This window comes from Euleptes europaea, chromosome 2 (assembly GCF_029931775.1).
Source record: "Euleptes europaea isolate rEulEur1 chromosome 2, rEulEur1.hap1, whole genome shotgun sequence".
Lineage (NCBI taxonomy): Eukaryota > Metazoa > Chordata > Lepidosauria > Squamata > Sphaerodactylidae > Euleptes > Euleptes europaea.
The window spans coordinates 83,042,280-83,054,465 of record NC_079313.1 but is presented as its reverse complement, the minus strand read 5'-3'; the positions used below and the strand labels follow the sequence as shown (position 1 = coordinate 83,054,465).

The 12,186-nt window shown below is 43.3% G+C and overlaps 1 protein-coding gene across 1 annotated transcript; it reads right to left on the bottom strand.

Annotated features, from left to right (window-relative positions):
* Window positions 1–1,289: 1,289 nt before the first annotated feature.
* Window positions 1,290–11,979, bottom strand: LHFPL5 (LHFPL tetraspan subfamily member 5). The gene is made up of 3 exons (XM_056844813.1): window positions 11,541–11,979; window positions 4,267–4,503; window positions 1,290–1,339 (listed from the first exon to the last, which is right to left on the bottom strand). The coding sequence occupies exons 1-3, from the start codon at window positions 11,950–11,952 to the stop codon at window positions 1,290–1,292; spliced, it is 699 nt and encodes a 232-aa protein (XP_056700791.1). The 5' UTR covers window positions 11,953–11,979.
* Window positions 11,980–12,186: the final 207 nt, after the last annotated feature.

Genomic DNA, 12,186 nt, shown 5'->3' with positions numbered 1-12,186 from the left:
ATTTCTCACACGAGTAAAGTGTTGCTCCAAAACAACACAGACTGTGACCCTATATGGAACAAGAAATGCCTAATGTTCAAGCTGGATTCAGAAAAGGGGCACTCGAGATCATATTGCAAATTAACGTTGGATACTGGAGCATACAAGAGAATTTCAGAAGAAAACCAGTTTGTGTTTCCTAGATTACAGCAAAGCTTTTGACTGTGTGAATCATGAGAAGCTATGGCTAGTTTTAAAGGAACTGAGTGTATCTGATTGTTTTGATGCACAACCTGTACTCTGGACAAGAGGCTACTGTTAAGACAGAATATGGAGAAACAATTTTCCAGTTGGCAAAGGGGTCAGACAAGGATGTATTTTATCTCCCTATGTCTTCAGCCTATATGCAGAGGGCATATTATAAAGAAAGCTGGATTAGATTTAGATGAAGGTGGAGTGAAAATTGGGGAGAGGAACATTAACAATCTGAGATATGCCGATGATACCACATTACTGGCAGAAAATAGTGGAGACTTGAAGCGACTACTGGTGGAAGTTAAAGCAGAAAATGCCAAAGCAGGACTGCAGCTGAACATCAAGAAGACAAGTAATGACTACTGGGGAATTACTTAACTTTAAGGATGACTATGAGAAAATTGAAATTGTTGAAGACTCTTTTCCTTGACTCCATCATTAATCAAAAGGCAACCAAGACATCAGAAAGAAATTGAGTCTGGGAAGGGCATCCATGAAAGAGCTAGAAAAGATTATTTAGTGTAAGTAGATTCCTTTGGAATGTGGTTTTGGAGGATAGTTTTACGGATACCATGGACTGCCAAAAAGAAAAATCAGTGGGTTCTAGATGAAATCAAGCCTGAACTGTTCCTAGAAGCTAAAATTACTAAACTGAGGCTATCTTACTTTGGTCACATTATGAGAAGACGAGTTACTGGAAAAGACAATAATGCTAGGAAAAGTTGAAGGCAGCAGGTAAAAGAGGAGGAGCCAACATGCGATGGATTGATTCTATGAAGGAAGCCACGACCCTCTGCAAGTCCTGAGCAAAGCTGTTAACGATAGGGCATTTTGGAGGACATTGATTCATAGGGTCGCCATGTGTCAGAAGCGACTTGATGGCATTTAACACACACACAGGGAAGAAGCACTCAGAATTTTGCTGACTAATTCAGCAAATGGTTCTAATGTTTGTAATGCTGTAGAAAGTTGTTGACTTAATCCTTGGAAGTGCAAACCCTGATGAGTTGTTATTTAGATATTGTATTATAAGAACCAAGACACTTAAATGCACTTTACTGGAATAATTTGGAAATGTCATCTTCCATCTTGGTATAATCATTGTCTTAAAAAGAAGGAAGATCTTTCAGGTGATTGTTAGAATTGTCCTAGACTCTTGCCCATAAGCGCAGCCCTACTCATATCCAGATTGAAGGTAAATAATTTCTCTAGGGTGGCTGGGCATTTGAGTTGATACTGTCGCCTGCTTTTCCATGTATGGAAAATGTCCTTCCATACTGTCTGCTGAGATGCTATATATTTGCAAATCCCATTTGTCCCGTTGCTTTCGTGTTGTTTTTTCCTGATGATCCAAACTGCCATTGCACAAGAGTGGAGAAGCAGAGGGAGGGATGGTAAAGTTCTGAGGCTGGCTAATAGAGCAGTTGATGTAGAGAACCAGTATTTCTGCATGGTTTTGAATACAGGTTTTATTAATCTCTGCTTTGTGGGAACTTTAGTAGACAAGTGAACACAGGAACAGAATAAGACTTTCAAATCTGATTCAGAGCATGTTAATATAAAAGTACAGGGAGCTTCAAAATCAGTTTTCAGTGAATACAGTAGTCTTGTGCAAAGAAGGAAATCAATTACTGTGGTCTAAAGGATACCTGTGTTTCCTCCTCCCCAATATTCTGGCACAACATGAGCAAGTGTTCTATTTATTAATTTGAGAACAGCCAGAGTACCTGTATTTTAAAGAGTCATTCTGTTATTTAAAATATCACATACTTCTGTGGTTAACAAGATGAACTCAGAGATAGCAATCAAGATTTTACTGTATAGATCCCCCCAGTTATTTTGACAAAATCCTAGATATATATTATCCTTTGCATAGCTACACATACAGTACTTAAATGCATCATAGTGTTTGTCATAAACATTAAACATAGCCAAATGGATTTGATCCTGAAAAACCTGATACATAAAATAGTATGTATAGGTAACAACTTTTGTATTCCCTGTTACAATTTTCCACAACCATGCTGGTTTTGTATCTTCATTTGACTGCATCCCAATTCAAAGAATTCCAGAAACACACAGAACTAGAATCCATGCTGCTAACAAAAGTAAGATTCCATGTCCTGGGGAGGGGTGCAGCACAGGATTCAACTCGTTGTTACCGTACTTGTATGGAATATCGTCATTCTTAGCGAAGGAGATGGTCTTTTTGAAGAAACCAGGCCTTTCTGGACATCAGTTTTGCAAAAGGAATCCTTCTACCTTTAAACTCCCTTGTTGTTGTTATTCTTTGTTCTTGTGTATATATGATCAAATATTTTACAGGTTTCAGTGCTATAATGCCTGACAGCCATGTTTCACTCAGTCTTCTTAAGTCCAGGCTGGTTGCCATGCGTATACTTAGTTCAACCAAATGGTAGAAGAATTGATACATGCTCTGCAGTCTTCATCTTCATTCAAGTCCTTCTGTGAGACAAAACACATTGAAATTGTGACGTTTGCAATTAAAATCTAGGTATGTTACTCTCTATGAGCCACGTGGCACAGAGTGGTAAGCTGCAATACTGCAGTCCAAGCTCTGCTCACAACCTGAGTTCGATCCAACGGAAGTTGGTTTCAGGTAGCCGGCTCAAGGTTGATTCAGCCTTCCATCCTTCCGAGGTCAGTAAAATGAGTACCCAGCTTGCTGGGGGTAAAGGGAAGATGACTGGGGAAGGCACTGGCAAACCACCCCATAAAGTCTGCCTAGTAAACTTTGGGATGTGATGTCACCCCATGGGTCAGGAATGACCTGGTGCTTGCACAGGGGACCTTTACCTTTTATGTTACTCTCTGGTAGCCCTAGGCCATGTGGCTGCTGTTGGGGATCAGCTGCCATTTAGCCTCTGACTGTTAAGAGCAGTGGACTCCAATCTGGAGGACTGGGTTCAATTCCCCACTCCACATGAAGCCTGCTGAGTGACCTTGGGCCTGTCACAGTTCTTTCAGAACTCTTGGCCCATGCGGAGGCAGGCAATGGCAAACCTCTGAAAGTCTCTTGCCTTGAAAACCCTGTGGGGTTGCTGTAAGTCAGCTGTGATTTAATGGCAAAATCTCTCACACAGTCATAACCAAGAATACAAATCATGATGCCTTATAACACACATGGAGAAGAATACTGGCAAGGGAAGAAAAAACCTAGAGTGACACCACATGAGCTTTCCAAGGGTAAAATGAAAGCCACTATTGGGCATGGATTGCTACGGATGAAGAGGTGGATTACAGCCTATGCTGCAGTTTTATGGTGAAAGCCTTTTGTGCCTTGCATTTTCCAATTAAGGGTGGCAATTCAATTTAATGTTTGTATTGCCAGCAACTTTTGCTTTGAGACTATGCCTCCCTTGATTCTTAATTCTGGCCCTTAATTCTGGCCCTTAATTCTGTGGATGCCCAATGTCATCGTCGCTTTAGAAAAGGAGGGAAGGATGTGGGTTAGTCACATTCCTGGTGCTAATGAAGAGATGTCATTTTTTATCTTTTGGCAAACTGTACAGAGGGCTTTGAATGCTTTGTCATAATCACAAGTGCTTGAAACTTATTTGGTCTAAAAATAAATGCACAGATTTTTAGTCTTAAATGAAGTACTGCACTGTAGATGTTTTCAGTGATGTGTGATTATCCAGATTCTTAGACCTGGGAACACCACACTTACAGAAAGTAAGACTTGTGCATTAAATACTTAATTTATCTTTGTGTAGCCAATGCTAAATTGCACAAAGAAAGTTGAGCACAACCTCCTCCCAAAGTATTTTGGGTTTCACCTCTTCGTCCTATATGAACATTAACAAGCTAGGCAGATAGAACCTATAAGAGCTGGATGCTGCTATAAGAGCTGAATGTGATACAAACTCATGCCCCACAGTCCTTGCTGTTCTCAGTGCATACCTAATATTCTGATAACTGGACCAGTGGAGGACATAACCAGGCATTCAGCTTTAGTCACCGTATGACCAGACAGAGCAAGCAAGGTTTCATGCACAAAAAAAAGATTACCTTTGTTGTCTACTTGGAAGTCAGATGGAAGGAGGTTGTCTTGCCGGTTGCCGAGCACAAATGCCAAGAAAGAGAGGATGAGGGCGTCGAGGATCCCGATGATGCAAAGGATGTACGCCCAGCGTACTGTGCACACACCCAATGTGTATTTGTCGGTCTTCTCGCCACACATGCGTTTCACCTCAGGGGAGTCCCAGCCATCTGGGTAAAGCATGCAACCTATTGCCAAACCTGTAGCTGCAGAAGATTACAGTTCAATTATTATATCATGACTATATGACAGTTACACTATAGTGTGGCATCTTGTCTCATATAAGACAGATGTCCAGTAAAGGGACACTTTATTACAGAAAGGTTTGTGTATGTTAATTCTGGGTTTGCTAGAGGGCCCTTAGCAATGCAAGCAGGTGAGGGGGTGAGATAGCAGAGTGGAAGTGGAGAGTTTTGCCCATGTTGTGCCAGCTTGGACAGCATCTGCTGCAATGTCCTCATTCCTTTGGATCTAAAAACTGAAGAGGCGGGGGGTCATTACCGGGCCCCTTCCCTGCCTTCAGGCTTCACGGTTTAGCTGGACAGATGATGGCCTGACATTGTGCACCTTGCTTTGGACCAGAGAGAGTTGTTTTCAGGGGCAGAGCCCTTCTCTCACTACTGAGTACCCATAGTCATACCTGCATTTGTCTGGGATTAGAGAGGAAGCTGCTAGCTCAGAATTCTCCCTTCAGCATAATTCTTGCTCTTCTGGAGCACAGCCTGTCCTGCTTTGTCTTATTTGGGCTACGTTCCTGATCATTATGCCTTATATACCAGCTAAAAGGGAGGCATGTGTAACATCCCTTGAGAGCAAAAGAGCCTGGATTACTGGGACCCCTGTGTTGCTAGAAGTGGCTCTATGGCATATCTTAGATGTTGCCTTGGCAACACCTGCCAGTTTCACTATGAATATACAACAGTAATTTGGTTGCAAAAATGGCTTCCCTTGGGCTCATGCCTATTATTCATTACGGTTCCCCCCCCCCAAGATCTAAAATCTAAAATGTCCTTTTATAATATGTGAAGTAGCTATCAGCCAATGCCTCTGTTGATACAGCTAAGCTAGGTCATCCAGCCACCTGTTGTTGCTGCCGAGAACCTCACTAGTGGGACTCCTGCTTGAAGTCTATACCTCCTTCCTGGAGCAGGCCCCTGCATTAGCAGTTTCCTTCACAGAAGACAGGCTTGCATTCTCATCTTTCCTAGGCTTCTGGGATTCAGCCTGGACTCTTGCAGGAATAGGGTCACCACTGGTGGGGAGAACAAGGGTGAGGACCTGTTGCTTTGTTTATAGAACCAGAGATACTAGGAGGGCTAAAGAGTGGGGAATCATGTGGAGGAGCTGGGAATCAAACCTGGTGCTCCAGATTAGAGTCCACCACTCTTAACCACTGCACCATTCTAGCCCTTAAAATGGTTTGGTGCGTAAACAGTGTGCAGAGTGGAAGGGACAGGTGTTAAACTGTGGAATATTTCATTGGTACCCCCCACTGAAACAAATAGGTATTTTGACACATGACTAAGGTGTAACTTCTGTTTTTGTACTTTCTCTCCCCTCCAAGATGTGTATGTGTTGTGTCCGTCTCAATGGGATGGCATTTTATGCCAGACTGCAAACTCTAAACAGGATAGGTCTGTTTGTTTAATAAAGTATATAGATCTGCCCCTAACAAAGGTCACATTCAAACAAGCCCAAATTAAAACAAACATAGTTATTGCTGAATATTCATGTAAGCCTAAACACTATAGCATGCCGATTTGTAGATGTGGCTCAGTCATTCCTTTCCACATCTTTTCAGCAAGATTTTTTGGAAGTGATGTCTCAGGCCCCCAGCAATGACTAGATGAGTGTCGCTGTCCAAGGTTCTGCCTTTGGGAGTTAATAGGCTAGTATTTTCAGTAGTACCTGTGGAACTCGTTAGATGATCTCAGAGTATAGTTCACTGTTCCTAGTGCTACACCGATTATCCCTTGAAAAGGAAATGTTTATTCAAGGTGTCTGTGCCTTGTGGAAAACTAATTTTGGAGAGATGGCACTTGGAGTAATCTACTTGTTAGTCTCTGTGTTAACACAATACTTGCTTTGTGTAGTGTAATAAGCTCCCTTTCACCAGGTATTAGTTACACTGTTTCAGGTCACCATTCATCCATCTAAACCCAGCATGCAAATTTGCTTACACAACAGCCAGGGTTGTTATATGATACAACCACTGCCTGCTGAAAGAAAGGTCACAGTTTCTCATAGATTCTCACACCTTTTGCTGTCCATTTTGAGTTATTCACAGGTCATTTTTTGTCTTTATGGAAATGTATTATCTGCCTGCCTGAGCTACTGCTCATGTGATCATTTATATCAGGGTGAAAAGAGGTGAGCCAAGAACTTCTGATCTTGCCTGGCATTCTTGATCCTCTTACAGCTGACTTCAACCTCTAAAGTATTTCAAGAAGTGGCCTAAGGGGAAAAGGGTTTTTTCCCCAATAAAAAAGTTTGCATGATCAGGTTCTACCATCAAGAATGAGATTATTTGCGATTTTACCTATACCCTGTCAGTTGCTAGAAAGGCATTAAGCTTTTAGCCACAGGTATCTCACCCTGACAAACAGGTAAGGAAAGGGAAAGGTAACACTCTGGGCCATACCTCAACCCTTTTAACTTAATGAGATAAATCCTTTGTCTTGTTAAGAGGCAAATTGACTAGAGAGAAACATGGGGAGAGACTGTAATAATTGGTATTTCTTCACTATATCTCAAACAGTTCAAAAGGGGACTACAATAATACCAGTGTCCCTAGTTAGGCTTGAAGGGAGGGGAAAGAGTGGTAGGACACTGAAAACACAAGAGAGAAGAGACCATGAAGTGAAGAAGCTCCTTTAGCTATATTAGTGGTCTTCCCCTTTATTTAGGCTTATGAAACCCATAAGAACCTTCTAAGTTCCCTAGTTACATTATTGTCAGGAAACAAAGACTTGCACAACTAGTTTTACACACCCAAGGAAGTTTTGGGCAAAACCTTTCCCATGTCACATGACACACAGCTTTTGATTTGAAGGGAGGGACCGAACAGTTTTGATATTTATGCAGCGGGAGAAGTGCACACTACCTACTGTGCAAAGCAAAAGAACAAAAACCTGTCTATTAAAAAACCTGTGAAGCCCCTCCTTTTCATTCAGAACTTTGCCCAGGCATTTAAAAATAAAAATCTTTGTGGCAGAAATTGTTAGAAACATGTAGGAAAGAACACTGTAATTCCCAGGATGCTGAATTCTGTGGGTCACATCAAATTTTGTGGCTTTCCTCTGCTTGCAAGAAATCATGGAATACACATTGGTCAGCTGCCCCTATATAGCATTCCTGAATTTGCACTCTTAGGCAGTGAGGGTTTTTTCAAGCCTCTTAGCCTAAACTACATTTGCTCTTTTGATCCAGCTGGACTTAAGAGTGGTTGGGCACTCCTATGTATCTGATCGAGTGAGCTCTGACTCTTGAAAGCATACACTGGAATAATTTTGTTAGTCTTTAAGGTGCTACTGGACTCCTGTTTAATTTATTACAAGAGAAAAGCACAGTTATCCTTCTGGAATTATCATGTTCCAGATTTGTTTAAAATGCCAAATTAATGCTGCTGCCCTTTCGCTCGTTTTTAGTTTATATGGCTGGAGTTTTTGCCCCAACCAACTTCTTTTTCGCCTGCTGAAGCAGAACAATGCTGGGAATATAATCTTTCTCTTTGACATGAATATTTCAAAGGGCTCTTGGATTTCAACATCACCTTGTTGTGGAGCACACAGGCCTCCCAGATAGACCCAGGGCTCAAAAAAACTGCACAAGCTCCTTGCTGTGTGCCTTGTCTTAGAATTTTGCCACTATGGACAGGGCTGAGGAAGTCAATCTTATTAATCATGTAAGCCCCAACTTAAATAGAATATCTTAGGCTAAATGGAAAATTGTCACATGTCAAATGAACTAATTTCAACATGATTTTTTTTCCCACATAAACTGGACATCTGGGTCTTATAAAGAAGAAGTGTTGGTTTTTATATGCCAATTTTCTCTACCTTTTAAGAAGAATCAAACTGGCTTATAATCTCCTTCCCTTCCTCTCCGCACAACAGACACCCTGTGAGGCTGAGAGAACTGTGACTGGCCCAAGGTCACCCAGCTGGCTTCATGTGAAGGAGTGGGGAAACCAGCCCAGTTAACCAGATTAGCATCCACCGCTCATGTGGAGGAGTGGGGAATCAAACCCTGTTCTTCAGATTAGAGTCCACTGCTCTCAATCAGAACACCACATTGGCTCTCACCACATTGGCTGTACCACTGTATCATCGCTTACATTAAATAACTTACATTTATCTTTCAGAGGGAGAAATAACTCCTAAAATGAGTTTGCCATTATGAAATGGACAGTCTTATAAGTTTAAGTGTTTTCAAACTGGGTTTCAGGTTGTGGCTTCCTAGCGCACCCTGTGCAGGTTTTTTCTTTCACTGTTTACACTCTTGATCCCATGCGCTCCTCTTAATCTCAATTGAGTCAGAACTGAGTTGGCTGGGCTGGGAGAGGGAACTGCTGGGGAAGTGAGTGTTTTTGCCTTTCCTAAACTGCTGGGGAGCATTAACTAAGGTTGCTGTGTGAGAGGACAGTGTGAGGGTGAGTGGGTGAATGTAGCCCGCTGGAGAGGGGTTTCAGTTTGGTTCTGTTTGTTTCTTTTGTCTGATTTGTTGCTGATTGAGAATGGTCTGTTTGCCTGGATTTGATTGTTGGTCTCACCCTCTGCTGTTGCTGCCGAGCCTTTGAACTCTATGGCTCCTCCTTGTCAGGCATGAGCCTTTGGCAAGAGCCAAAGGACTTTTGGGCTGTGGTCTTAGCCTGGGGATAGGGCCTGAGGGCCCTATAAGATGCTAAGAAGTTTTTACATCCTATATGTGTTACACTTTTGGTTCTGATAGATGTTATGTCAGGCCTGTAAGTTCCAGGCTATATCAACACACAAAGGAAATTCTGGGGTGAAATTTTTGGAAGGTGACGATCCTTGAATGCTCAAGGCCCATTTCCAGTCACCTTCAGGGAGTGCGCCATGTTTGTTTTCCTTCTTGAGGACAAGATGGAGATCAATTGTCAAAAGTTTAAGCTAATAGGGCTCTTAGAAGAGAAGGTCCAGAACCTGGAGGAAAGGACTGTGATGCTTGATGAGATCAAGGAGGGGGAGATTTCATTAACAGAAGCCACGAGGCCCTGCATAGGGATGGGGAGACTGGCCAAAGGGACAATGGTGTGGTTGACTTCCCTAATGACCCTCCTCTGAGTGCTACAGCACAATCTGGAAGGCACTGAGTGAGATGCCACTCAGTGTCATTGGAACTCAGGCATCAGTTCCAAACCTTTGCGGTGGCAACAGAGACAGAAACACTGCCAGAGGAAGAACCACAAGGACAAGAAAGACAGAGTGAGAAGGGCATTGGGGATATGAAGAAAAGGCTTTGGAAGGAAAAGGAAAGTAATACTCATCAGCAACTGTCTGCTGAGGGGTATGCAATGTCATGTGTGCAGACTGGACCCCCTAACCCAAGAGGTGTGTTGCTTGTCAGGGACAAAGATTAGAAATATTGCAGACCGGATGCCCAAACTGATCAAACCTACAGATCATTTCCTGTTTGTGATGGTCCTTGTGGGAATAAAAACAACATGGCCCTGAACACCATCGTGAGCATTAAGGCAGACTATGAAACTCTTGGGAGGAAGCAGAAGGGAATGGGGGCACAGGTGGTGGACTCTTCCATCCTTCCTGTTAGAGGAAGAGGATTGTGGTGAGAACAGAAGATAATGGGGGTGAACTACTGTCTGTGTTGGTGGTTCTGGCAGGAGCTATTTGGATACTGGGAACATGGGCTAGGTTTTCTGGAAGATGGTCTACTAGCATGCAATAAACTTTACCTATCAAGGTTGGGGAAGAATGTGTTTGGCAGAAACCTGGGGAAATTCATCAGGAGGGCTTTAAACTGACACCACAAGGGGAAGGAGATGACCAACACAGTGATTTCAATGAAGGACAGCAAACAGTAGAGGCCACCTGGGAGGGCTTGGTCAAATGGAGCTGAAGGTGCTAGGCTTAAATGTCTATGTACCAATGCCCAACATTTGGGCAATAAGAAGGAAGACCTTAAACTTCTAATGCAGACAGAGCTATATGATTTAGTAGGTATTACAGGGACTTGATGGGATGATTCCCATGACTGGAATGTAGAAATGGATGCGCATGAGTTGTTCAAGAAAAACCGAAAAGGTTGGAAAGGAGGCGGAGTGGTAGTGTATACCAGGAGATGGTTGCTTGTGAGGAAATACTGGATAAGGCAAGTGAAAGCCCAGTGGAAAGTATCTGGATGAGGATAATGGAAGGAAGAACAAAGAGTATTGTGGTTGGAGACTGCCTGACCAGGGTGAGGAGGGGGATGTTGTCCTCCTTGAGCAGTTTGAGAGTGTATCTAAGAAACATGACCTTGTAGTTTCCCTGATGTGTGCTGGGAGACACTCTGCTAAGCATCCAGTCATGCAACTTTTTGACCTGCCCAGCCAACAAGTTCTTTTTTCAAATGTTGGAGGAAGCTACAAGGGGCATGGCCATACTTGACTTAATATTAATGAACAGACCAGAATTGGTAGATGAGGTAGATGGTGGGGGTCTTAGGGGGAAGTGACCATGTCCTCCTAGAATTTCATTTGCAGTGGAGGACCAAGGAAGTTCATAGAAACACATGTCTATTAGATTTTAGTAGGGCAGACTTTAATGAACTCATAGGTATGATGAACATTCCATGGGAAAGAATGCTGGAAGGGAAAGGAGCAAGGGAAGGGTGAGTTCTCTTAAAAGAAGAGCTCTTGTAAGCTCAAGCCATCACTATTCCAACAAGATGGAAACATAATAGGGGGTCAAAGAAGCCAATATGGATGAAGATAGAACTCCATGATGAGCTAAGAAAGAAAACAGCAATGAAGGACATACCTCTAAATAAGAGTATCAGAGGATTGCCAGGCACTGTAGGTCAACCATCAGAGAGGCCAAAGCTCAGAGTGAGCTGAGGTTGGCCAGGGTGGTTCATTACAACAAGAAAAGCTTCTTCAGATATGTGAGAGTCAAACGTTGTCCCCTTAAAGATTACCCTAGGCCTCAGGTAATTATCATTCAGGTGTTACTCTTAGGTAGGTTTCACAACCCCTCCCCTAGGTTCCCTCTGTGCAACTCACCTGCTGCCAGCTGCATCCAAGCACACACTTTGTAGACGGTGGCTGCATTACAGAAGAAGAACATGCTGAAACAGATGATGCAGCCAATGATAAGGAATGTGGAGATGCCCACAAAGAACATGGCTGATTTGAAGGCACTCGAGGGGATGGTGCCAAAGTCCAGAGGGCTACCTTTGCAGATGAGCTCCCCTGTAAGGGCATTGCCGATGCAATAGGAGTAAAGGCCAAAGTAGCCAGCCTGTGGTGTGTCGATGCTGTCTCCAATCCAATATGGCTGGATGAAAGTCACCATCATGATCACAGCGAAGCAAAGAGTGAAGAGTGCCCACAAGATCCCCATGGCTCGGGCATTCCTCACATAGTTAGTGTGGTAGATTTTTGCCGCCTCCTGCGCTGGGATCATCTTCGCCATGATGTCACTAAGGCCAGGCTGTATCCTTTAGGGGAACGGGACAAGGCTCAGTGCTGAGCACAAGCAGCAGGAGTTCAGGGGCGGTCGTCAGAACGCTGGCTTCTCCCCTGTTCTGGGAAACAACAGTTGGAGAGCAGGGGGGGATTCTGTACTCCACACTTATCTTGGCAGATGCCTCCGATGTAATGGGGAGCAGCTCCAGGCTCTGAGACCTGCCTCTCGGGTTCAGCTGTT